Source organism: Pelophylax lessonae (assembly GCF_965119305.1).
Source record: "Pelophylax lessonae genome assembly, chromosome: 2".
Taxonomy (NCBI): domain Eukaryota; kingdom Metazoa; phylum Chordata; class Amphibia; order Anura; family Ranidae; genus Pelophylax; species Pelophylax lessonae.
In genome coordinates, this window is record NC_138769.1 from 545,593,835 (window position 1) to 545,620,888 (window position 27,054).

Here is a 27,054-nt window from a genome sequence, read left to right on the forward strand (position 1 = left end):
AAATCTCTCTAATGGGAAATAGTTACCACAGAACTGAACTTTGGAGGCTGTGCCCAAAAAAAAGTCTGCCAGAGGGGAAAGGACTAGTCGGCTGTATTACCTGTGGTCTTCCTGCAGCAGCTTTTCCCATTTCTGACTTGCCATGCATTGTCCTGCACTGTCTGTGTGGAGGTGGCCATCTTGGTAGAGGCAGGACTTTGCTTTCTCACATCACTGCAGAACATGAGCAGTATGGTAGTGAGATCACCAAATCCCCTGAGAATAGCTGTCAAAGGCAGCACACTGCATGCTTGCATTGCAGTTATACAGCTGTGAGGCTGTAGGTACAAGATTGCATTAGGCCCATTCGCATATCAGGAGGAATTCCAGACAAAGGTACATTTACTTTTTTTGTCCACAAGCTCATATAGTGTTTGTGAACATGTCATTTTTTTTTTTTTTCTTTCTATTTCCTACTTTCCATTTATAAAAAATCGCTGCTGTCTTTTCAGATTTATTATCTTACTAAAATTGTTAATGCTATTTTCCATATTCATTTTTTTAACCACTTTCATAATGCTGGCCATCATATGATGTCCTGGACTTGAAGTGGAGATATCTGAATGATGGGCGCAGCGGCAGGCATTATTCAGATATCCTTTTTTTTTTTTTTTTCTGCCAGTGATTCCCTGCAATGTAAAAACAATCATAGTGGCTGTTCAGGCACTTAATTGTTTTTACAGGCGGCTGGAGTGGCGGAGACTTCTATCGGTGAGCCAGAGAATGAATTGGCTGGCGGTGGCCGTTTACCACAGAGCTGACCAGGGACCAGCCATCTCTATGACCTTCAGATGCCGGGCGCGTGTCATGACGTCACTTTTGGCATCTGCAGATGTAAACACTGCCGTAGCTGAGATCGTGTTTTTTTTTATTTTTTTATTTTTTTATTTTTTTATCTCTGGCTTTTCAGCCTAGAGTTGAGATCTGGGGACTTGTAGACCCCAGATCTCGCTTTAAAGAGGACTTGTCATGCCCTATTCATATTGCAAGGGATGTTTACATTCCTTGTAATAGGAATGAAAGTGATAAATTATTATTTTTTAAGTGTAAAAAAAAAAAAAAAACAATTAAAGAAAACTATATAAAAAAAAAAAAAAACATTAAAAAGCGCCCCCATCCCCTTGTGTTTGCATGCAGAAGCAAACACATATGTAGGTTGAGTCCGCATATGTAAACGACATTCAAACCACATATGTGAGGTATCGCCGCTAAGGTTAGAGCAGGGGCAATAATTCTAACGCAAGATCTCCTCTGTAATGCCTTGTACACACGTACCGATTGTCGGCTGTAAATATTCGGCCGACGACCGATCGGCCGATTGTCGGCTTGTTAGTATGATGCTTCCGACAGCCGACAGCGCATTTTCGGCTGAACAGAGTCTGTCGTGCAGGCATTAAAACTTTTGTTGGCCAACACCAGAACGGCCGATTGTTCGCCAGTCAGTACAGATTTCGGCCGACAGACAGCAGATTTGTAAGACTGGGCATGCTCAAAAAAGAAAAAAGACACGGAAAGTTAACCATCACATGACCTCACTTCTGCAGTCGGCTGTTGTTGGCCGACAAAATTCGTGTGCATTCTTTTGCAGTTTTCAACAGACACGACAGCCCTGGACAAAAGACGGCCGATCGTTCGGCCGACGATCGGTATGTGTTTACGGGGCATTACTCCAAACTGGTTGTTGGTTGAACCAGATGGACTTGTCTTTTTTTCAATCTGACTAACTACAGTGGGTACGGAAAGTATTCAGACCCCCTTAAATTTTTCACTCTTTGTTATATTGCAGCCATTTGCTAAAATCATTTAAGTTCATTCTTCTTCCTCATGAATGTACACATAGCACCCCATACTGACAGAAAAACACAGAATTGTTGACATTGTTGCAGATTTATTAAAATAGAAAAACTGAAATATCACCTGGTCCTAAGTATTCAGACCCTTTGCTGTGACACTCATATATTTAACTCAGGTGCTTTCCATTTCTTCTGATCATCCTTGAGATGGTTCTACACCTTCATTTGAGTCCAGCTGTGTTTGATTATACTGATTGGACTTGATTAGGAAAGCCACACACCTGTCTATATAAGACCTTCCAGATCACAATGCATGTCAGAGCAAATGAGAATCATGAGGTCAAAGGAACTGCCTGAAGAGCTCAGAGACAGAATTGTGGCAAGGCACAGATCTGGCCAAGGTTACAAAAAGATTTCTGCTGCACTTAAGGTTCCTAAGAGCACAGTGGCCTCCATAATCCTCAAATGGAAGACGTTTGGGACGACCAGAACCCTTCCTAGAGCTGGCCGTCCGGCCAAACTGAGCTATCGGGGGAGAAGAGCCTTGGTGAGAGAGGTAAAGAAGAACCCAAAGATCACTGTGGCTGAGCTCCAGAGATGCAGTCAGGAGATGGGAGAAAGTTGTAGAAAGTCAACCATCACTGCAGCCCTCCACCAGTCGGGGCTTTATGGCAAAGTGGCCCGACGGAAGCCTCTCCTCAGTGTAAGACACATGAAAGCCCGCATGGAGTTTGCTAAAAAACACCTGAAGGACTCCAAGATGGTGAGAAATAAGATTCTCTGGTCTGATGAGACCAAAATAGAACTTTTTGGCCTTAATTCTAAGCGGTATGTGTGGAGAAAACCAGGCACTGCTCATCACCTGTCCAATACAGTCCCAACAGTGAAGCATGGTGGTGGCAGCATCATGCTGTGGGGGTGTTTTTCAGCTGCAGGGACAGGACGACTGGTTGCAATCGAGGGAAAGATGAATGCGGCCAAGTACAGGGATATCCTGGACAAAAACCTTCTCCAGAGTGCTCTGGACCTCGGACTGGGCCGAAGGTTTACCTTCCAACAAGACAATGACCCTAAGCACACAGCTAAAATAACGAAGGAGTGGCTTCACAACAACTCTGTGACTGTTCTTGAATGGCCCAGCCAGAGCCCTGACTTAAACCCAATTGAGCATCTCTGGAGAGACCTAAAAATGGCTGTCCACCAACGTTTACCATCCAACCTGACAGAACTGGAGAGGATCTGCAAGGAGGAATGGCAGAGGATCCCCAAATCCAGGTGTGAAAGACTTGTTGCATCTTTCCCAAAAAGACTCCTGGCTGTATTAGATCAAAAGGGGGCTTCTACTAAGGGTCTGAATACTTAGGACCATGTGATATTTCGGTTTTTCTTTTTTAATAAATCTGCAACAATGTCAACAATTCTGTGTTTTTCTGTCAGTATGGGGTGCTATGTGTACATTCATGAGGAAGAAGAATGAACCTAAATGATTTTAGCAAATGGCTGCAATATAACAAAGAGTGAAAAATTTAAGGGGGTCTGAATACTTTCCGTACCCACTGTATGTAACTATGAAACCTGTAAAAATTTTGAAAACATGGCCTATGGAGATTTTTTAACTACTGAAGTTTGGCACCATTCCACGAGTGTGTGCAATTTTTAAGTGCAACATCTTAAGTATCTATTTTGGCGTAATATCTTTTACATTATACAAAAAAATTGGGCTGCGATTAATGCTTTCTTTTTTTTTTTTTTTTCCCCAAAAAAATCACGTTTGAATAATTGCTGCGCAAATACCGTGTGACATAAAAAATTGCAACAACCCGCCATCTTATTCCCTAGGGTCTCAGCTAAAAAAATATAGAATGTTTTGGTGTTCTAAATAATTTTCTAGCAAAAAAAAAAAGCTTTTTAAATGTTTTGTGATTTTTTACATGTAGGAGAGGAATGCCAGAATTGGCCTGGTATGGAAGTGGTAAACCACATAAAGCCGGCTGTAAGATTAGTATTTCAACTTTAGAACGTAAAATGTCAAATTGTAGTAGCTAATGGCAGCCATCTAGAATGCAGATACTATACAGGGTGGAAAGTGCACTCCAAATAGTGTTTACATTATACTGCTGCTGTGTTAGCAATTGGTCCTGTACTCCTTTTTTTTTTTTTTTTTAACTGCAATGCACCGCAGCAAATCTCAAGTATACATACATATGTACCATTCAAAATATATGGCAATACACATAAACGTCTTATTGCAGTGTGCTGCATTAAAACATTCAGTACTGTACATTTTTCCACAGCACACTAGGTGTCAGTGTACCCTCAATAAAAACTTGCATTAGTCATAAATAATGCTATATGCAGCTGTATGCAGCAGCTATGTTGTAGGGAGCAGTCTGATGGAGGTGCTTTGCAGATGATTGCTTTGTGGATTTATAGTGCAGTTGAACATTGTGTTGCTGCAGGCTGGTGACATTTTTTTTTTTTTTTTTTTTTAATTTGAATGCTGCATTCATGTGAGAATAAAAGTAGATGTAAACCCTAACTGAAAAATATTTGAGGGCATATTTTATCAAGTAGTAAATGTGATAATCATTAAATATTTATTACAGGTGAATAAGCTAATCATTTTTTAATTTAAGGTACACTAATAAACTGAAAAAAAGCCATTTGGTAGACCATCCTATGTGACGGTTTAGGAATGACCTGTATCTTCTTGCATTTTCCCTGATGATATTCATAGCATATAGATGAACACTTAGGTCTTTGTCAAACACAAACAAAACATTCTTCTGATTAGGATTTCTTTGAGAATGTCATGACTTTTTCCAGATTTTAGTATGTTGTGAATTTTTCCTACTTTAAAAATAACTTTAGCAAAGCTAATTGGTTTCTCATGGCATTCGCAGTTGTATCACGGTCTATTGTGCTAATGTTTTGAAGCATAAGTCTTGACAGTTCAATCTTGACCTTTTTCTTTATGGTCGGGTATAGCTCCACAAAGTGACCAATGCATTCTAATGCTGGCCATACATTAGCCGAAAGATCATTGGAAAATCTGTCATTTGGTCAGATCGTTAGTTTTTCGTCCAGTTAATGGGCACAAATAGAAAATCGCTTTTAACTTTTCAGAGCCGAAAAATCGAAGGAACAGTTTTGAAAATCTGCCGGCCGAATGATAAACGAACGATAAATTAAAAGGTTAATGTGTTTCTCGGCCGACCTGTTTGCACTAGGTATATGTGACAAACTGAACGAAAAATTGATTCATTTATGTCCATTGAACGATTTATTGTTTGAAATTCGGTCATTACATGATGGCCCGATCGTCTGCTCTCAGGGCCGATGTTTCATTTTTCGAAAATGAGTTCGCCCGATATTTCGGCTAGTGTATGGCCAGCATTAGACTTGGGATCTGAAGACAAGGTCATCTTTTCTCCAGATGTTGGAGAGACAATTTGTTTTTTGTTTGATGCCTTCGCATTTCTTATGTAAGAACTCACGGGCCATCTTATTCTATTGATAAGAAAAAATAGATGCGCTAAACCTTGGATAAAAAAGCAGCACCTGAAATCCCTGAATCTTGGTAATCTAAATTATGGTATAAAAGTGAAGGTGCGCTAATTATAACATTAATCAATAATTATATTAAAGCGGAGTTTTTTAAATAAAAATACCCCCGACAGTCAGGGCTAGTACATTCCACAATGGATACTGTCCCGGGTCGCACTTACCTTTTTAGAAGAAATACTTACCTTGAAAATTTCTTCTCCAGCGCTGCCATCTCGGATGTGGGCAGCTGAAGCCAGCGTGTCCTCTTCTGCGTCCTCTTCCGTGTCCTCTTCTCCCAGAATGCGCCTGCACTGGCCCCGCTCGTTACTTCTGGTGCGGGCGAGTCATCCCTCCACAGCATCTGGGCATGCCCAGAAGCTGTTTAGCAGGGAATGAGGCGCCGCATCGGAAGTGATGAGCGGGGCCAGTGCAGGCGCATTGATTCCTGGGAGCGATAACATTCAGCTCACAGGAATCAATGCAAAGAGGAAGTGACGGCGTGGGCCGCGGCCGCAGAGTGAGGAAGTGGAAGAAAGGTGAGTATATTTTTCTTCAATAACAAGGTAAGTAAACAAAAAAAAAAAAATCGTAACCATCCATTTCTTTTTCAGGTGACCAAAAGCAAGCGGGTGGCCCTAAATCGATTATGTCGATTTTGTGGCCGTAACTACGCTTTAATCACTCCATTACTAATAAAAAACAATTGGTGAAAGTACTAGTGCAACAATGTTCAGAACATATGCATTGTGATCAGTGATCACGAACACCCTGGTGTAATCAAACAAATTAACATGAAAAAAACAATCTGCAAGGTGCCAAGTGAAAAATTCTAGTCCATATAAGCGTGCAATCAATGTGACACAAGATCAAAGGATTCAAACTTAAAAGGGAAGGTGAATGTGATCCAAGCACTTGTCCTTCAAGGTGCTGCATGCGATCCCTCTGTGCTCAAACAATTGGAAAGCTGCTTACCAGATCTCGCATCACACTTGGCTTATAGGTAGTAGTAATGCCGTGATAACCTGACCAGGTGCTGATAATCACTACGCTGATTGCAAGGCTTCCTGCCTCTCAAGGGATAGATATTCCTCACATCCAGGGCTGGAAACAAACACCGACTCCAAGCATGTACACCCCCCTTTGACACTAGCATAGAACTCCCACAGATGAAAGGGGCTTGGCAGCAGGTCACACAATCCGGCATAGGGATAAAAGAAAGCAGCCAATAGTGTCTAAACCTTTTAAAACTTTTACCAAACAATTAAGGGTGCACTTACATAAGATGAAATATAGACAGCTTTTCTTAAAAAAACGGGTAGAAGAATGGATGGCTCGGTCACCTGCAGCACGGACCGAGCCATGTGACGATATAGCTCTCCACCCGACGCGTGACGCGTTTCCCCTAAATCAGGTTTCCACTGGGATTGGAGAGTCTTATGTAAGTGCACCCTTAATTGTTTAATAAAAGTTGTAAAAGGTTTATGCACTATTGGCTGCTTTCTTTTATCCCTATGCCGGGGGTGTTAGTGATCACTGATCACAATGCATATGTTCTGAACATTGTTGCACTAGTACTTTCACCAATTTCTTTTTATTTATTACTGATGAAATGATTATTATAATTTTTGATTAATGTTATAATTAGCGCACCTTCGCTTTTATACCATTTATTATTCTTTTCTGTCCTTTTCTATTTGTTGCATTGCTTCTATTTGATACCCTGGTTCACCTTCTGTGTTATTAGGGTCTATGGGTAATACTGTTTCTTTATAACCTCATGGTCCATCCTCTGTGTTGTTAGCATCTCTATGTAGCATTACTTCTGTATGATGTCATGGGCTATCTTCTTATTGTTAGGGACTCTGTGTTTGGTTTTAGATCTTTGATAAGGCCTTGCATTCTGTGTCATAGTAAAAAAAAAAAAAAAAAAAAAAAACAGTATTGAAAACCCTACCATACAATCCCATAAACACAATCCTATACCCGCTGTTGATCCAGAGGAAGGTGAAAATAAACCCCAGCAAAGCATGATCCAATTTGCTACACCCGGGGAAAAAAAAATCCTTCCTGATCCCCCGAGAGGCAATCTGATATTCCCTGGATCAACTTTACCTAAAAAAAATGTTTAGAACCCATTTATATTATGTACACCTAGGAAAGAATCCAGGCCTTTTTTAAACCAATCTAGTGAGCTAGCCAGAACCACCTCTGGAGGGAGTCTATTTCACATTTTCACAGCTCTTACGGTAAAGAAACCTTTTTGTATTTGGAGACAAAATGTGTTTCCCTCTAGACGTAAAGAGTGCCCCCTTGTCCTCTGTGTTGACCTTAAAGTGAACAACTCAAACCCAAGTTCACTGTATGGACCCCTTATGTATTTATACATATTGATCATATCCCCCCCTTAATCTCCTCTTCTCAAGAGAGAATAAATTCAGTTCCTCTAATCTTTTCTCATAGCTGAGGTCCTCCATGCCTCTTATCAGTTTGGTTGCCCTTCCTGCACTTTCTCCAGTTCCCCAATATCCTTTTTATGAACTGGTGCCCAAAACTGAACAGCATATGTAAGTGTCAAACCATTTATTACAGGGCTGGATAAATCCTGGTCGTCTGGCACCGTGGTGATAGAAAAATGTGCTCAAGCGACCAGGCATTTGAGCATTTCATATGCTGTTTTGTGGGCTGCAGCTCCTTTGGCTACTACTAGATGGAAATTGTAGAAACTGGATTTTCTCAATCACCAAAGACCCCCAAAAACAATAAATGGTTGTTTTAGGCTACCATGGGACACACTCCTGTGTACACTTTTCAAACTGTAAAAATAATAAATACAGAAAAAAAAAAAAAAAAACAGCCGTGCCCCTAACCGAAGGGAAAAACTCCAACATTTTTCTCGTGCATGAACAGAACTATTGTTTTTCATTTAATATTCATTTGTATTCGTTTTCGGGTTCGACCAACAGCGAACAATCGAGGATTACTGGATGATCGCTCATCCAATTTCTCTTAGAGTGTGTACCCGACTTAATAAAGATTGTTTATTTGTACACAACTGTTTAAAATTCCCTTGTGATGTACGTAAAAACCTTCTTTGTATCCCATATCCGCGGAGACCCTGAATCACTGCCTGTCTGGTGAATTTATATTTGTGATATTTGATGAACTAGGTCTGGTGTTAAATGAGGGTAAGTCTCCATTCACACTAGTACGACTTGTCAGGCGACTTGGTCAGCCTGACAAGTCACGCACCGTTGCGTCCCATAGTGTAGTACAGGACCGGTTCTAATAGGAGCGACACAAGTCGCTCCGACTTAGAAAAAGGGTCCTGTACTACTTCGGGGCGACCTGGAGCGACTTGCATAGGCATTCATTTTATGAAGTCCGTGCAAGTCGCGCTGCACCCGACTTCACAGGTCGCCCCGAAGTCGGATCCGACATAATGTGAACGGAGACTATAAAAGAAATAAATAAAAATAGGATTACATTTTGGACTTTGTTTGTTTATTGGCTTTTTGCACATTGGACTTTTATATCTATATATTTTCTCTTTTCTATGAGTATTATATTATATTTACCACTTTATTAGCACTATTGGCACTTTAATATTATGTCACATATAAATATTTGGGGTTTTTAATAATTTAAGCACAAATTAATTAATTTAATAATTTTTTATTTGCGCAACACTATATATTTATTTCAATTAAGCACGCTATTATGAGAAGTGGAGTGTCTGCGGCAAATAACTGATCGATTTAGAGCCTCAGGGTCGCTCGCAGGACTTATTCCTTATAAAAATAAATATATACTGAACAAATTTATAAACAAACTCAAAGATCTAAGGCTTTTTCTATGTACAAAAAAGGCCTATTTTCTCTCTAAGGCTTCTTTCACACGGCCGCTCCGTGTGAAAGGTCCGCTGCGGGACTTTTTTTTTTTTTCCACGGAGCGGATGACATTTCTGTCGTCCGCTCCGTGTGCCCGCATATCATCCCATCCGTTTGTGGATGATATGCGGACATAATGTGAGTCTATGGCATTGCGGATGTCAGCGGGTTACTGTAATGTTCCGGTACCTTTGGTACCCTAAATTACTCTTTTCACAAGTGTATGCGCCCCACCATTCTCTTTTGGAAAGGTGCACATACACCTTTAAGACTGAAGCTGTCATCACTCAGCGCCGGACTAGATGGCTATTTAAAGCGCCGGTTCTCACTCACATGTGTTCGTTCAAACACCCTTACCTGGATGCTAACTTGGCTTGAAGCTTTCGTGCTTGCAAGCATACCTCGCTGACGGAACCTCGCTGCGCTGATCCCTGCATCCCGCTTCCGGATCATCCGCTCCTCCTGAACCAACCTTCGGCTGTATTGCTATTAGTGCTAAGTACCCCGCAGGGGAACCCTCTATAAACTTATACTAAGCTTACACTATCTAGCTCTGCATAGTAAAGACTATTTATCACATCTGCATATCTAGATTGCTAGCTCTTAAGACTACTGCTACTTATTCCTGCACTGGGTTGATCACTCTTGTATGTCCACCTGCTACTCTGTCATCTGCTACCATACATGATTGCTAAACCTACCTGCATCCATCTGCTACTGTCTTACCTTCAAGTGTCTGTCACCTACCACCTCCACTCAACCTGTCTCTTAAATCTTCATCACTGTGTTACTACATACATAAAGTCACTCTAGGAACCAGCTTGTTGAGTGTGTGTATTTACTAGCTGAATTAAGACCTTCCACACATGATGAGTCATTGAGGTTGGGAATGGTATCTCAGCATCTCTCTTACATGACTACTGAAGTGGAATATTTCTGCAGCTGAAAATCCACACCATACATGAAACGCAGGAGCGTTACAGTTACACCGCTGACATCCGATTTTCCTTCCTTTCCATTTTTTACACGGATGAAAAAATAGGGTTCTGTTCCATTCCAAAAAACGGAACAGAACTGAAAGGAGGAAAATCGGATGTCAGCGGATGGTATTCCGCTGACATCCGCAATGCCATAGACTTACATTATGTCCGCAAATCATCCGCAAACGGATGGGATGATTTGCGGACACACGGAGCGGCCGTGTGAAAGGACCCTAAGGCTACATGTACACAGGACGTTTTAAAAAGTCCTTTGAATGCTGGAATTTTAAACCGTCTGTTGTGTCGCGTTTGCAGCCGCGTTTAGCGGGCATTTGCGCTCAGATCCGTTTTTAGAGGTCAAAAAAATCATTCCCCTTCAAAATGGAAAAACGCAAGCGCTAAACGCAGGTGATCGCGTTCGGTCGCGTTTTGCATTTGAAACGCAGGTAAACACACGTTCTGAACATCCTGAACGCAAATAATTGCTTTCCAAAAAACGACACTGAACTCAACTGCCTCTAAATGACTGTAAACGACCCAGTGTACATGGACAAATATGATAACATAGAGGAGGGTTCATGGGCTTCTGAAAAAAACGCCCAACTGCTCCAAAACTTCAGTTTAGAAGTAGCAGTGTACATGAGGCCTAATATTGTTCACAAATCTGTCTAAATCGGTGTTAGTGACCACTTCTCTTGCACATTTTAGAGTGTCCTTTATTGTGGCCAGCCTAAGGCACACCTATGCAATAATCATGCTGTCTAATCAGCATCTTGATATGCCACACCTGTGAGGTGGATGGATTATCTCGGCAAAGGAAAAGTGCTCACTAACATAGAATTAAACAGATTTGTGAACAATATTTGAGAGAAACATAGAAAAAGTCTTAGATCTTTGAGTTCAGCTCATGAAAAATGGTGGCAAAAACAAAAGTGTTGCATTTATAATTTTGTTCAGTGTGTGTGTATGTGTGTATGTATGTATATTACAGTATCTCACAAAAGTGAGTACACCCCTGACATTTTTGTAAATATTTTATTATATCTTTTCATGTGACAACACTGAAGAAATGACACTTTGCTACAATGTAAAGTAGTGAGTGTACAGCTTGTAGAACAGTGTAAATTTGCTGTCCCCTCAAAATAAATCAACACACCGCCATTAATGTCTAAACCGTTGGCAACAAAAGTGGGTACACCCCTAAGACAAAATGTTCAAACTTGGCCCAATTAGCCATTTTCCCTCCCCAGTGTCATGTGATTCATTAGTGTTACAAGGTCTCAGAGGTGAATGGGGGGCAGGTGTGGTACATTTGGTGCTATCGCTCTCACTCTCTCATATTGGTCACTGGAAGTTCACCATGGCACCTCATGGCAAAGAACTCTCTGAGGATCTGAAAAAAGAATTGTTGCTCTACATAAAGATGGCCTAGGCTATAAGAAGATTGCCAAGACCCTGACACTGAGCTGCAGCACGATGGCCAAGACCATTCAGCGGTTTAACAGGACAGGTTTCACTCAGAACAGGCATCGCCGTGGTCGGCCAAAGACCTTGAGTGCACGTGCTCAGTGTCCTATCCAGAGGTTGTCTTTGGGCAATAGATGTACAGGTGCTGCCAGTATTGCTGCAGAGGTTGAAGGGGTGGGGGTCAGCCTGTCAGTCCTCAGACTATACGCTGCACACTGCATCAAATTGGTCTGCATGGCTGTTATCCCAGAAGGAAGCCTCTTCTAAAGAGGATGCACAAAAAGGCTCGTAAACAGTTTGCTAAAGACAAGCAGACTAAGGACATAGATTACTAGAACCATGTCCTGTGGTCTGATCAGACCAAGATGAACTTATTTGTTTCATATGGTGTCAAGCGTGTGTGGCTGCAATCAGGTGAGGAGTACAAAGACAAGTGTGTTTTGCTTACAGTCAAGCATGGTGGTGAGAGTATCATGGTCAGGGGCTGCATGAGTACTGCCGGCACTGAGAAGCCACAGTTCACTGAGGGAACCGTGAATGGCAACATGTACTGTGACCTACTGAAGCAAAGCATGATTCCCTCCCTTCATGGACTGGGCCGTAGGGCAGTATTCCAACATAACTATCTCCAAGACGACCACTGCCTTGCTAAAGAAGCTGAGGGTAAAGGTGATGGACTGGCCAAACATGTCTCCAGACCCAAACCCTATTGAGCATATGTAGGGCATTCTCAAATGGAAGGTGGAGGAGTGCAAGGTCTCTAACATCCACCAGCTCCGTGATGTTGTCATGGAGGAATGGAAAAGGTCTCTCTCCTCTCCTCTCTCATGTTTTTTTTCTTCTTCTGGTATATGGAACACAAAGTGGTCTTAAGGTTTTAATTTGCATTCCCATGGTATTTTATTCTCTTCCTCACCTTGTAATGCATATATGCGGCAGTTATAGTGTTCAGCCACATCATATATGCGTCCACAGCAGCCTAAGACTGTGTGCTGGGAGCATGCTCCCTGTGTGCTTCCAGAACACTGACAGAGCCGTTTCAGACAGCTCTTGGTCACATCTTCTAAAAAGGAGGCAATGGGACAGGGGTCCGATCATGTGATAGCCAATCACAGTGGTCACATGAACAGGAAGCCTCTGTTCACATGAAAATCCACTTAAACCCATGGGCCGCGAGAAGGCAGCATGAAGGGGTAAATCATTGTTTGTCTTTTTTCTTTCCTTTTTTTTTTATTTTTATTTCATTTTTTATTTTTTTAACCATTCGATATGTGTACACAGGAGTTTGCTCAGTGATAGTCTGCAATTCAAGTTTATTTACCCCCTACAGGCACATCATAAAATTTAAGATTGGGAAGTATTTTTGACTCTTCTTTTTTCATTTGGTTACTAGTGCAATTTGTAAAGGCCTAGCCTATAGGTATTACTGTATCATATACAGAATATCTGCACATCTATTGGTTGTAAACAAATCTTACATTATAAAAAGTATATACAGTAGATGGCAAGAATATAATAAAACAGTACAGGTTAATATAATAGACATGGTGTCTGCATAAGTAATATTTAATGCATGTGTAGAAGAAGTCAAACCGAGGTACATAGTACTTTATAAACTATAAAAGCAATGCACATTTTATTGTTGGCACACAAACATAACATGCCTCTTTTTTTTTTTTTCCTATGAGTTTTTAATAATTTGCTATTCCTGTTTTTCTTTTACTTTGCAGCCTAGTTATAAAGATTATCCAGTTTATTTAGCAAAGTTTAAGCAATGTCTCTCTAAAGCTATGCATCTTATGAAGACCTATACTGTGAATACGCTACAGAACCTTACCAGTCTATTGATTAAACGGGTATGTTGCACAATGTTTCCTATTTACATTTTCACCACATGAAGTGTAAAAAAGTTTAAAGTGTATAATAAATAAATGTGCAAAATTTGTAATAATCCACACCAATACTATATGGATAAACCTGTGTGCAATGCAGATATGCTTTAAAATAACTTAATAAATAATCTTTCACTGCATAAATGAATAGTCCTTCAGTGCATATAATTAATAAATTGGTACAATAAAGTTAATAGTCCTTCAGTGCATATATCCAAGTTCTGTAGTGCTCCAATTGCTTGAAACCGTTTTGGAGAGTGCACCAACCCACATCACATGCAGGAAATGCTGGTTTTGCTGGCACTTGCGCTAGGCTGGTGTGCCCTCTGTCCGTTCCTTTTTTAGAGTCTGTTTGGGTTACCACGACCTGTTGAGAGTGGCAGCACAGCCAGGACTACGTCCATTCAACCTGAATCGCATTCTCGGGATACACGTTTCAGGATAACCCCTCAAGCGCAGGAGTCATTTGTCTTTTGTACAGTGATGGGAAGATAGATGGAGCCACATACAGGGCATCCTTAGAAGAAAACCTGTCAGTCTGCAAAAGACTTGAGACCGGGGAGGAGGTTCACCTTCCAGCAGGACAACAAACCTAAACATTCAGCCAGAGCTACAATGGAATGGTTTAGATCAAAGCATATTCATGTGTTAGAATGGCCCAGTCAAAGTCCAGACCTAAACCCAATTGAGATTTTGTGGCAAGAATTGAAAATTGCTGTTTACATATGCTCTCCATCCAATCTGACAGAGCTTGAGCTATTTTGCAAAGAAGAATGGGCATAAATGTCACTCTCCAGATGTGCAAAGCTGGTAGAGATATCCCCAAAAAGACTTGCAGCTGTAAGGGGGTTCTACAAAGTATTGACTCAGGGAGCTGAATACAAATGCACGTCACACTTTTCAGGAATATTGTTTGTAAAAAAATGTTGAAAACCATTTATCATTTTCTAGGACTGAAACAACTGATCAATAAATTGATTATGAAAATAGTTGTTAACTATTTTCATAATCGATTAGTTGGTTAGCCAATTAGTTGGCCTGCATACAGAATGCATTATTTGTTTACATATCAGGAAATACAGGGCAGCACACATACAGCTCAGTACATCCCCCATACATCTCAGTACACCCCCCATACATCTCAGTATACACAGTGCAGCACACATACAGCTCAGTACATCCCCCATACATCTCAGTATACACAGTGCAGCACACATACAGCTTAGTACATCCCCCATACATCTCAGTATACACAGTGCAGCACACATACAGCTCAGTACATCCCCCATACATCTCAGTATACACAGTGCAGCACACATACAGCTCAGTACATCCCCCATACATCTCAGTATACACAGTGCAGCACACATACAGCTCAGTACATCCCCCATACATCTCAGTATACACAGTGCAGCACACATACAGCTCAGTACATCCCCCATACATCTCAGTATACACAGTGCAGCACACATACAGCTTAGTACATCCCCCATACATCTCGGTATACACAGTGCAGCACACATACAGGTCAGTACATCCCCCATACATCTCAGTATACACAGTGCAGCACACATACAGCTTAGTACATCCCCCATACATCTCAGTATACACAGTGCAGCACACATACAGGTCAGTACATCCCCCATACATCTCAGTATACACAGTGCAGCACACATACAGCTCAGTACATCCCCCATACATCTCAGTATACACAGTGCAGCATACATCTCAGTATACACAGTGCAGCACACATACAGCTCAGTACACCCTCCCTTAGAGATACGTTTGGTCGGGTTTGATCCTGACCACCGGCCTGATCCTGCCAAGAAGGCGACACTGCACACGGCTAATCACAAGTAGTAAGACATTTCCCGATCTGTGCAGCTGTGGATTGGGATCGGTCTCACTGCCTGTCTGGGATATTGGCAGGATAGTGAACACGCCCTGAGCCCATTCCTACCCTCCGTGCATGTCAGTATATACAGCTCAGTACACCCACCATACATGTCAGTGAATGTGCGAAGAGCAATGTCTCATGGTACATGTAGTCCCATACCTTGCTACTGGGGAACTCTATATTCTACTTTGCGGCTTGCTATAGGGGACTCTCAAGACAGGAGGAGCGAGTAGTGCCAACAGGGCACCCCAGAACAGGAAGTACAAGTACTGATCCTTTTTCTCAAGTACTCCCCGATATTAATTACCGATACATATTTTATTATCGTGACAGGTTTTTTTCAGACTAATGAAAAGTTATTACCGTTTTTTTTACAATTACGAAGAACAGTTCTTCTGTGGCTTTGAAGTTGCGCTACTTCAGCGTGAATTCAAAGCCACAGATCAGTGCAATATGGACCTCTAAAATTCTTTGCAGCTTGCGACTTCATTAAACAGAACTCAATGCAAGTCAATTGAATCCCAAAAAAAGGTATAGTTTTTAGTATCCGTGCATTTGCACGAGTGCAAATGCTTAGTATTGGCACCAATACCTGTATCTGTGCATCACTAGTGTGTGTGTGTGTGTGTGTGTGTGTGTGTATATATATATATATATATATATATATATATATATTCTGTCATTAGAGTAGATTAGATATTTTATTCCCTCATAGTATAGCTACAAATTCTGGATGAACCCTCTGCACACTGCTTACACCCTTTCCAGCAAACTATATAATAAAAGACAGAAATATTTAGTTCACATCTCGTCCATCCAGAATTTGTAGTGTTAAATTGTGGTCACACCCCTTTTTAGCACCTAATAGTTTAAATACATGTACAAGCTATTGGGATTTGAGCATAGGTATATCTTTTCTTATTATATAGCTGGTTATTTGTATTTACCGCTGCATAGAGATATTCAAGAATAAATTGTCTTTTTTTTTTTTTTTTTAAACTTTACTTAACTATATGCCGCACTTTTGAATTTTTTTTTTTTATTATTTATTTTATCCGATTTAATCAAAACAATTAATCGGACCACTAATCAATTATGAAAATCGTTAATTGCAGCCCTACTAAAAATAGATCTAGGATCTAAAAATAGATCAAACAGTTTAGACCAGGATCTAAAAATAGATCTAGGATCAAACAATAGATCGATCAGTTTAGACCAGGATCTAAATATAGGTCTAGGATCTAATAATAGATTGATCAGTTTGGATCAGGATCTAAAAATAGATCTAGGATCTAAAAATAGATCAAACAGTTTGGGCCAGGATCTAAAAATAGATCTAGGATCTAAAAATAGATTGAACAGTTTGGACCAGGATCTAAAAATGGATCTATTTTTAGATCCTAGATCTATTTTTAATCCTGGTCCAAACTGTTCGATAGATTTTTAGATCCTAGATCTAACAGTTTGGACCAGGATCTAAAAATAGATCGAACAGTTTGGACCAGGATCTAAAAATAGATCTAGGATCTAAACATAGATTGAACAGTTTGGACCAGGATCTAAAAATGGATCTAGTATCTAAAAATAGATCGAACAGTTTGGACCAGGATCTAAAAATTAGGGCTGAAACAACGAATCAATTTAATCAACAACTAATCAATTATGAAAATGGTTATCAACTATTTTCATAATCGATTAGTTGGTTAGCTGATTAGTTGACCTGCATACAGAATGCATTATTTGTTTACATATCAGGAAATACAGTGCAGCACATCCCCCATACATGTGAGTATACACAGTGCAGCACACATACAGCTCAGTACATCCCTCATACATGTCGGTACATCCCCCATACATCTCAGTATACACAGTGTAGCATACATACAGGTCAGTACATTCCCCCCCAATACATCTCAGTATACACAGTGCAGCACACATACAGGTCAGTACACCCTCCACACATGTCAGTATACACAGTGCAACCCCTCTTCAAGCCAGTACACCCCCCCCCCCCCCCCATACATGTCAGAATACACAGTGCAGCGCACAAGGTTTGGTCTTGTTTGGGATCCCACCTGCTTGATCCTGCCAGGAAGCCGACACTGCACACGGCTAATCACAAGCAGTGAGATCTGTCTCACTGCCTGTCTCGGTGGGATCCTGAACACGCCAAAGCCCATTCCTACCCTACGTACATGTCAGTATACACAGTGCAGCACACATACAGCTCAGTACACCCACCATACATGTCAGTGAATGTGAATGTGTGAAGAGCAATGTCTCATGGTACATGTAGTCCCATACCTTGCTATTGGGGAACTCTATATTCTACTTTGCGGCTTGCTATAGGGGGACTCTCTCAAGACAGGAGGAGCAAGTAGTGCCAACAGGGCACGTCAGAACAGGAAGTACGAGTACTGATACTTTTTCTTAATTACTCCCCGATATTAATTACCAATACCTATTTTTATTGTCATGACAGGTTTTTTTCAGACCAATGAAAAGTTATTACCGTTTCTTTACAATTATGAAGAACAGTTCTTCTCTGGCTTTGAAATTGTGCTACTTCAGCGTGGTTTCAAAGCCACAGATCCGTGCAATTTGCACCTCCTAAATTCTTTGCTGCTTCTGTCTGTTTTTAGAGTAGATTAGATATTTTGTTCCCTCACAATATAGTTACAAATTCTGGATGAACCCTCTGCACACTGCTACACCCTTTCCAGCAAACTATGCAATGGAAAACAGAAATATTTAGTTCACATCTAGTCCATCCAGAGTTTTTAGTGTTCATGTGGCCACACCCCTTTTAGCACCTGATAGTTTAAATGCATGTACAAGCTTTGGGATTTGAACACAGGTATATATTTCCTGATATATAGCTGTTTTTTTGATTCAAGAATAAATTGTCTTTTTTTTTTAAACTTTACTTAATAACGAAATTATATGCCACACTTTTTTTTTTTTTTTTGAGATTTTATTTTTTTATTTTATCCGATTAATTGAAACAATAATTGGACAACTAATCGAGTATGAAAATAATCGTTAATTGCAGCCTTATTTTCCTTCCACTTCACAATTATGTGCCACTTTGTGTTGGTCTATTACATAAAATCCCAATAGAATACATTTACGTTTTTGGTTGTAACATGACAAAATGTGGAAAAGTTCAAGGGGTATGAATACTTTTTCAAGGCACTGTATGAGCATTTCCATATCAGTTCCTTACTTGGCATGAAAAACATCTGTCCTGGCGCTCCCAGTTTAATTATTTAGTCTCTGATTACCAGTGATTACTACAGAGTTTTAATTGTTTTGAGCCAACAGTGAGATAGAAAAGAGAAACATTGAGGCTGCGGTTTGTGATATCTCAAATGCTAGTTGGCTGGCATACTCACCCATAGGCTTTATCACTGACCTGGAGCAAGTATGCAGACCATGAGCTCAGGCATCACTTGTTGCATGCTAGTTCTGGCTTAGAGGCTTAAAGAATTGACTTGTAGGCAATTAGCATCTTCAAAGACAGCTACTGTGTTTCCTGTAAGCGTTTGAAAGGGAATAAAGCTGCCTATACATTATACATGACCCGATTCCCCCATTGACACAGGTGGATGGCGTAGTACTTCCCCACTCAATTATTGTATTCTGTCACTGGGAAGAGTTCTTGCTGTCAGATTACACTGATCAGTGCTGCCATCTATAGCAGGGGGACTCTAATCGTTCTGGAAAAATCAAATCTTCTGTACAACCAGCCTGCCCATACATTGATCAAAATGTGGTCAGTCCCATGTATGGCCACCTTAAAGTGGTTCTAAAGACAAAATGTGTTTTTTTTACCTTAATGCAGGTAACCCTTTCATGTCTGTTACATGTGCTCATGGTAAACCTGCTCTTGTCTGTGAAAAGCACAGGGCGCCAGTGGCGGACCGGCCAATTCTGGTGTTCAATGGCAAATTCTAATCAAGCTGCAAGCTGCCAGGCAGTAAGCACAGGGCCCGCTAGAAGACATCAGGCCCTTAGGCCACCCTCATGAAGTCTGTTTCTGATTGTTTGGTCAGAGACTTTTTACACCAGTGGCCTGCTAGAGGTAATTATGTAGGGCTCTGGCAGTGCTCATCCTGTTCCTCCTTGCACAAAGAAACCAACACCAGTCCTGCTGATGAGTTAAAGACCTACAGCCCCGTCCAGCTCTCCTCTGCCTGTCTCCTGGAATCTTCTTTGTGCTCTTGAGACATTCTGGCAATGGCACATATTGATGTGCCATCCTGGAGGAGTTGGACTGCCTGTGCAACCTCTAAAGGGTCCAGATATTGCCTCATGCTACCAGTAGTGACACTGACCCCAGCCAAATGCAAAACCAGTGAAAAACAGTCAGAAAAGAGGAGTAGGAAAAAAGTCAGTGACCTCCACCTGGAAAACCATTCCTTTTTTGGGGGGATTGTCTTATTGTTGCCCATCTAGTGCACCTGTTGATTTCATTAACACCTAAGCAGCTGAAACTGATAAACAACCCCCTCTGCTACCTAACTGACCAGATCAATATCCCAGGTGTTTAAATTACTTGATACTGTACTCTGATTTAAAAGTGCTCCTTTTTATTTTTTTAAACCGTGTATAAAAGTCTAACCTGAAACCTGGTCACAGAGGTTAACTGAGCCTTAAAAAAAAATAAATAAACCTAACTTGACATTTTACATTTTCTAAAATTTGTGGTTTCATAAATTTTATTTCTGTGTTCCTTTGTGGTATCTCAGTGCTTTTGATCTCCTGCAGACTCTATGCAGCCACTTCCTGTAATCCCATGGTTCCAACAGGGCATTTCTCAGGGCGGGTTTCCTGATGGTGACTACAGCCCAGGCCAAAAGTTATGAGAATGATGCAAATCTTAATTTTCACAAAGTCTGCTGCTTCAGAGTTTTTAGATCTTTTTTGCAGATGTTACTGTGGTATACTGAAGTATAATTACAAGCATATCATAGGTGCCAATGCCTTTTATTGACAATCACATTTAGTTTATGCAAAGAGTCAATATTTGCAGTGTTGACTCCCTTCTTTTTCAAGACCTTTGCGATTCACCCTGGCATGCTGTCAATTGACTTCTGGGCCACATCCTGAATGATGGCAGTCCATTCTTGCATAATCAATGTTTGGAGTTTGCCAGAATTTGTGGATTTTTTTTTTTTTTTTTTGTTCACCTACCTCTTGAGGATTGACCACAAGTTCTCAATGAGCTTAAGGTCTGGGGAGTTTCCTGACCATGGACCCAAAATTTCAATGTTTTGTTCCCCAAGCCACTTATTACTTTTGCCTTATGGCAAGGTGCTCCATCATGCTGGAAAAGGCATTGTTCGTCGCCATCCTCCAAAAGTCTTCGCCTCACTGTGCGTGCAGATGCACTCACACCTGCCTGCTACCATTCTTGAGCAAGCTCTGCACTGGTGGTGCCCGGATCCTGCAGCCGACTCAACTAGGAGACAGTCCTGACGCTTGCTGGACTTTCTTGGGTGCCCTGAAGCCTTCTTCAGAGAAAGAGGTTCAATTCTTGTGAAGTTCTTGATGATCCAATAAATGGTTGATTTTAGGTGCAATCTTGGTAGCAGCAATATCCTTGCCAGCATGCCTTGCCTTGTGCAAAGTGTTTCCTTGCAGGTAACCATGGTTAACAGTGGAAGAACAATCATTTCAAGCACCACCTTCCTTTTAAGGCTTACAGTCTATTCTAACTCAGTCAGCATTACAGAGTGATTTCCAGCCTTGTCCTTGTCCACACTGATACCTGTGTTAATGAGAGAATTACTAACCTGATGTCAGCTGGTCCTTTTGTGGCATGGCTGAAATGCAGTTTACATTTTTTTTAAGGGATTAAGTTCATTTTCATGGCAAAGTGGGACCTTGCAATTAATTGCTATTCATCTGATCACTCTTCGTAACATTCTGGAGTATATGCCAATTGCCATCATAAAACTGAGGCAGCAGACTTTGTTAAAATGTAATATTTTTGTCATTCTCAAAACTTTTTGCTAGGGCTGTACAATAGACCATGCCTTTTATAATGTGTGTTGAAACTGCTATTTTTAGTCTGCACTGGAAGTCTGTGTGAACGGGCAACAACGCAGGAGTGAAATGACATAACGGGAGGATCCCAGGCAAGGACCTCCATGGCAGGAACATGGGGTTGTTGAATATTTTCAAATTCGTGAACATTTGTTTAGTAGAGATTTTTAATGATTGTTTACTTTAAAAAAGCTTGACTCCAATGGGGGTGCAATTAATTTCAAAATTGGGATACAGTGCTTGTAACCTTAAGCCCACGTTCACACGTCAAATCGGAGCCAAATGCCGTCGATTGCACTGACCAAATTGGCGTGATGCTGACTTTTCGGCATTCCCCAAAAGTAGTTTCTGACCTTCTTTGGCAACTTTGCGGGGCAATTTCAATAGATATCTGTGCAGGAGCCAGCACAGTTGTCTGTGAAATCGCCCCCCAAGTCGGACTGAAATTCCGGCCTTAAAATGGCCTCAGTGTGAACCTAGGCTTAAATCTTTATAAATCGGAACTACTTAATAGATATCTTAGTTTGTAACCATGTATTGTTTATGAAGAAACCTTAATAAACTAAAATATTTTTTGCTTTTTCTTTTTTTAGCAGGATTTATCAAATACCCCAAATTCTGACAATGCTTTCACTTTATTTTATGTGAAATTTAGAGCTGCAGCTCCAAAGGTCAGGGTAAGTATCATGTCAATTTCATGTTATTTATGTTTTGTCTGTTTGCCGGGAACCATGACCAGGTGTTGCTATTTTGCAGTAGTATAGTTTATTCTCTTGCCTTGATTGGTCAGTGCAGTGGTTTCAAAAGAGCCCATGCTTTACCTATTTATGTCAGAGAAAAGGGTGCAATAGAAAACTGCTCTCTACACTGCTGGTACTGTATATGTCTGGGCAAAATAGAAAAAAAAAAAAAACACATATGCAGTGCATGCATGATACATTGCACTTTACCCACGGCAAACATTACAAAAAACCTGCTGATCTACCAGAAATGCTTCGATAAATGGTTTTAGCTCTGCCCAGTTGTCTTTTGCTAAACTACTAAATGCCTCCCTCTCACCTCCTCTCCACAACATAAGTATTAAGTGTTCTGTTATCCAAAAAAAGGATTTGTAAGGCCAATTATGCTGCCTTCTTGAGATGACACAAAGTGTGTGCATAGGACCGCCCTGAATTTCTGATGTGATCAACAGGTATTTTTAATGCACAGATATAACCGATATAACCTAATGCTTTTATTGGTACGTATATTTAACTAAAAGGGAGAAAATGAGAAGGGTTCCTTTTTTTAAGGTTTTACATACCTGTTAACTTTTTTATGCCCTGCCACTACCCTGTTCACTTGCTGGAAGCTCTAATTCAGGGGTGCTCAACCTGTGGCTTTGGAGGAAGCAGGAGCGGCACCCTCTATCCTCCTGTAGGTCTTGGACCTTTCTAGCAGCCTGGAGAACGATGACTGCAGAAACAGGAAAAGGCCAGTGTATTAAACATCACATACACTGAACTTTTACAATTTTAGCTCTTATAAAGTTTTATTAGGCTGCTTTCACACTGATCCCACAAGCGCAGCGCAGTGCACCTGCAGCTTTCCTGCAGGTTAGCTGCACAGAGCCATAGACTTCTAATATATCCTGTGGGTGTGGTGCACTTTCTGAAAGCACACCAAACTCAGGCTCAGTGCAGCTAACCCGCAGGAAAGCTGCAGGTGCACTGTGCTGCACCCACATTGCTGGCAAACTGCAGTGCATTTGTAGGAAAGCAGCCTTTTAGGGAGCTCAGGACTGTAAGGGCTCCTTTTTTATTTTGGGGGCAGTAAAACCCCATAGTTCATTGTGGCCCGTGTCGAGTTACCAAATCCCTTAAGTAGCCTTTGCTCTTCAAAAGGTTGATCATATTTAGGCTCTAAGGGAACTTAGTGAAGTTTTTCACTTCCTCACATGATACAGTGAATGTAAAAATGGACTGAGAGTATGTATTCTGCCCTGTGTATTTTGCAACTCTGAGCCAGAGTTGCAAAAGGGTGCCAGCCAGCCACCCACAGCCCCTGTGCCAGCCAGCCAGCCACCCACACACCCACAGTCCCTGTGCCAGCCAGCCACCCACACACCCACAGCCCTTGTGCCAGCCAGCCACCCACACACCCACAGCAGGGTGCCAGCCAGACAGTTTTTTTTAACTTTATTCAGTATAAACTCTCTTTCAAATTGCAATGGAGATGGATGCAGACAGAAAAAGTAAAAGTGTATTCTGGGACTATTTCTCATCTCAACCATCCCCAGTAAAAGCAGCATTGTGCAACACATGCACAAACAATGTAAGCATGGGATCAGCAGCTGCAAAAACCAAAAATTTGTAAAATCTTTGGGCCCATCTAAGAGTTCATTATGTTGAATTGTATAATGCAGCACAGAAAAAACAAACTGAATCACAAAGTGAATACTTCCACTATCCCAGACAACAATAACAGATCTGTTTCAGAAAAAATAAAACAGGTGGCTAAATTCAGATGGAAGATCCCAACTACTGGACAGAGTAATCAGAGATGAGGGTCACTGATAACCAGCCATTTACAATGGTGTCTGATTCGGATTTAAGCGGTTGATGTCCATAGCTGAGCCAAGGTACACATTGAAGAGTGAAAAGAATTATCGAACCGAAATGCCAAAAGGTAGTTGAGAAGAAGACTATGCTGCAAACAGAGAATGCTGGCAACTCCCTCTCAGTCACGACTGACTGCTGGCCAGGACAAACAGAGTCACTAATGCAGTGGTGTCCAAACTTTTTTCAAAGAGGGCCAGATTTGATGAAGTGAACATGCGTGAGGGCCGACCATTTTGCCTGACATTTGAACCATTAAAATTAAATACACACACACACACACACACACACACACACACACGCATATATAGGAAATAATAAGCATCAGTGCTTTCTGAATACACTTACAGAAACAGGCAGTAGGATTGTAGAAGTGACACCTCCTCGGTCAGCTCCACAAGATCCTCGGTCGGCTCCTACAGGTGGCTGTGTGCGGTGAAGGAGAGAAGGCATGCAATTTTCAAATTCATTCCATACTCCCGCGCAGTCGTGGGCGGCGCCGGGCAGATAGAGCCGAGCGGGGGGTGGAGCGGGACTCGGGAGCTGCCGAGGGAGGCCAGAGGCCCCGCCCCCGAGCCATCGCATCGGGGCGGGGATGTGAGGAGTCTCAGAGAGAAAGGCATTGACAAAAGTCAGCTGTGTCTCAGGGGGCTGTATAAAACTAAAAGGATGGGCCGCAACTGGCCCGCGGGCCGGACTTTGGACATGACTGCACTAATGAGTCTTACGTGCAACTTTATTGACAGCGGATGGACAAAAAGGCAATTGGTGTTGAATACAAAAGTGATGCAAGGATCCCACACTGAGGAGTACATTCGAGAAATGTTTCTAGGCATGCTTGAAGACTGGGGAATAAACAAAGACCGAGTGATGCTTGTGCTTCGAGACCGTGAAGCAAACATGGTGAAAGGAATGAGGCTTGCTGAAGTGTCAGACCTCAGTTGCATGGCACACGCCCTACAACTTGTGGTAAATGATGGTCTGTCAAGCCAGAGCTTTGATATAATTGGCATGCTGCAGAGGTGCGCAGGCCATTTCCACCATTCAATCCTTGCCAAGCAGCGACTGAGGTGCATTCAGGAAGACCTTGGCCTTCCCAAAAACAACTTGATTCAGGCTGTGCCAACATGATGGAACTCAACACTTCACATGCTGCAAAGAATGCTGGAACAGAAGAGAGAGCTCTTACCATGCATTTAGGTGAAAATGGTGGAGGATTTTCTTGTCCTACTGCTGATCAGTGGGACATTGAAGCCAATGTCATTGAGACCCACCTTCCCATAGAGGAAGTGACACTAGAGGTGAGTCATTACGACTCATCTGTGTCATCTGTGACCCTGTGTGTGAGAGTACTGAAGATGCTTCTTCAAGAGATGAAGGACCCAACACATGTGGCATTAGGCAGGCCATGAGGGACAACCTCACCAAACGTTTTGAGAAGCATGAAAAGAATAAAAATGTTGTGCTGGCATGTCTTTTGGATCCTTGATACAAGAATCATGCTTTCTCTTCTGATGTGTTGGCCAAGACAAAACAATGGCTGACAGAAGATATTCAACAGGAGGTGCAGGAGGTTCCTGCCGAAATGTCAAGTCCGGAAGAGCATATTTCTAAACTGGAAAAGCAGAATTCTGCAAAAACAGACAAATGTTCAAAAAGACAACGGACAAAAGAGAATCTCCTTCATCGTGGTTGAATTGATGCCATGTTCAGTGTTTTGATTGGGGCCTCATGCGGAGGATTCTTCTGAATCTGCAATAATCAGCCTGGATGATGAACTTCATCTCTATTTGAAGGAACAAGTAATTGAAAAAAGTGGCGATTCTCTTCAGTGGTGGAAAGCAAATGAGGAACGCTACAAAAGATTTGCCTCTCATGCTAGAAGATATCAATCAGCTCCTCCTTCCTCTGTACCAAGTGAGCATGTTTTTAGTGAAGTGGCAGCAATATATAAAAAAACAAAAAAAAACAAACAAACAGTTTAACAGTTGAACATGCTGAAATTTTATGCTTTCTGCACTATAAGATTGTTCTTATCTAGGAGTATTGAAATTTGTAGTGTCCACTGTGAAGCTTTTGCACTGCAGTAGTAAATTTAATTTAGCCCCGGTTCACACTTGTGCGTGTGCGGGGTTCGCATGTAATGTCGGAGCGCACTGCTCCTTCATTACATGCAATCGGCTGTGCGGTACGAGTTTAGCCATGCAGTTTGTATGGCTAAATTCGCACCGCAGCCGCACCAAACACGCACAGGGACCCTTTTTGGAAGCCGCATCAGGATCGGATCGCACAGCGGTTCACACTTGTGCGAACCGATCCTGTGCGAACTGCACGATCGCACTGCAATATGCGATCAAACTGGGGGTGTCGTTAAGATTACATTGACACCCCCAGCGTATCGCATATGGCAATGTGAACTGCCGGGGGTGCGTGTGCGACGCGGGAACAGGCTGCGGATTCGCAGCCTTCCCGCATCGCATAAATGTGAACCGAGGCTTAATCATTGCAGTGAGTGCACTACTGCAACAGTTTATGCCATTTTTCTATGTTTTGGGAAGCCTTTAGTTATTATTTTTCAAGCACTTTATTTTTCACAGTTGTCTACTTCTAGGCCTCGTTCATACAGTCACACCATGGTATAGACAGTGACGTCAGTTTTGCTGCACACGTTCTGCAAGTGCACAAAAAAAATTAATGGTTCTTCTTCTCTTTACTCTTCTTCTTCTCTGTGCCCTGTTCACACCACAACGTGCAGATTTTTTTCAGCACAGTAATGTGCAACGCGTCGTAGTCACCGTGAAGTGTATGCAGTTTTCTGCACAGGATAAAAAAAAAAATTAAAAAATATGACTTCAACATCGGTGTGAATATAGGGCACACACCTTGCGCGCATTGGAAAACTGAT

General features: G+C 41.6%; 1 protein-coding gene across 2 annotated transcripts in view; it reads left to right on the forward strand.

The window, feature by feature from the left end:
• Positions 1-27,054, forward strand: part of COG3 (component of oligomeric golgi complex 3) — a 184,460-nt gene that overhangs the window by 27,553 nt on the left and 129,853 nt on the right. Inside the window, exons 7-8 of one of the 2 annotated variants that reach the window (XM_082246865.1) lie at positions 13,443-13,568; positions 22,146-22,229. In XM_082246865.1, the coding sequence (XP_082102991.1) occupies positions 13,443-13,568; positions 22,146-22,229 (210 nt within the window). The remainder of the gene's footprint in view (positions 1-13,442; positions 13,569-22,145; positions 22,230-27,054) is intronic. The other variant, XM_082246866.1, reaches the window with a different exon arrangement.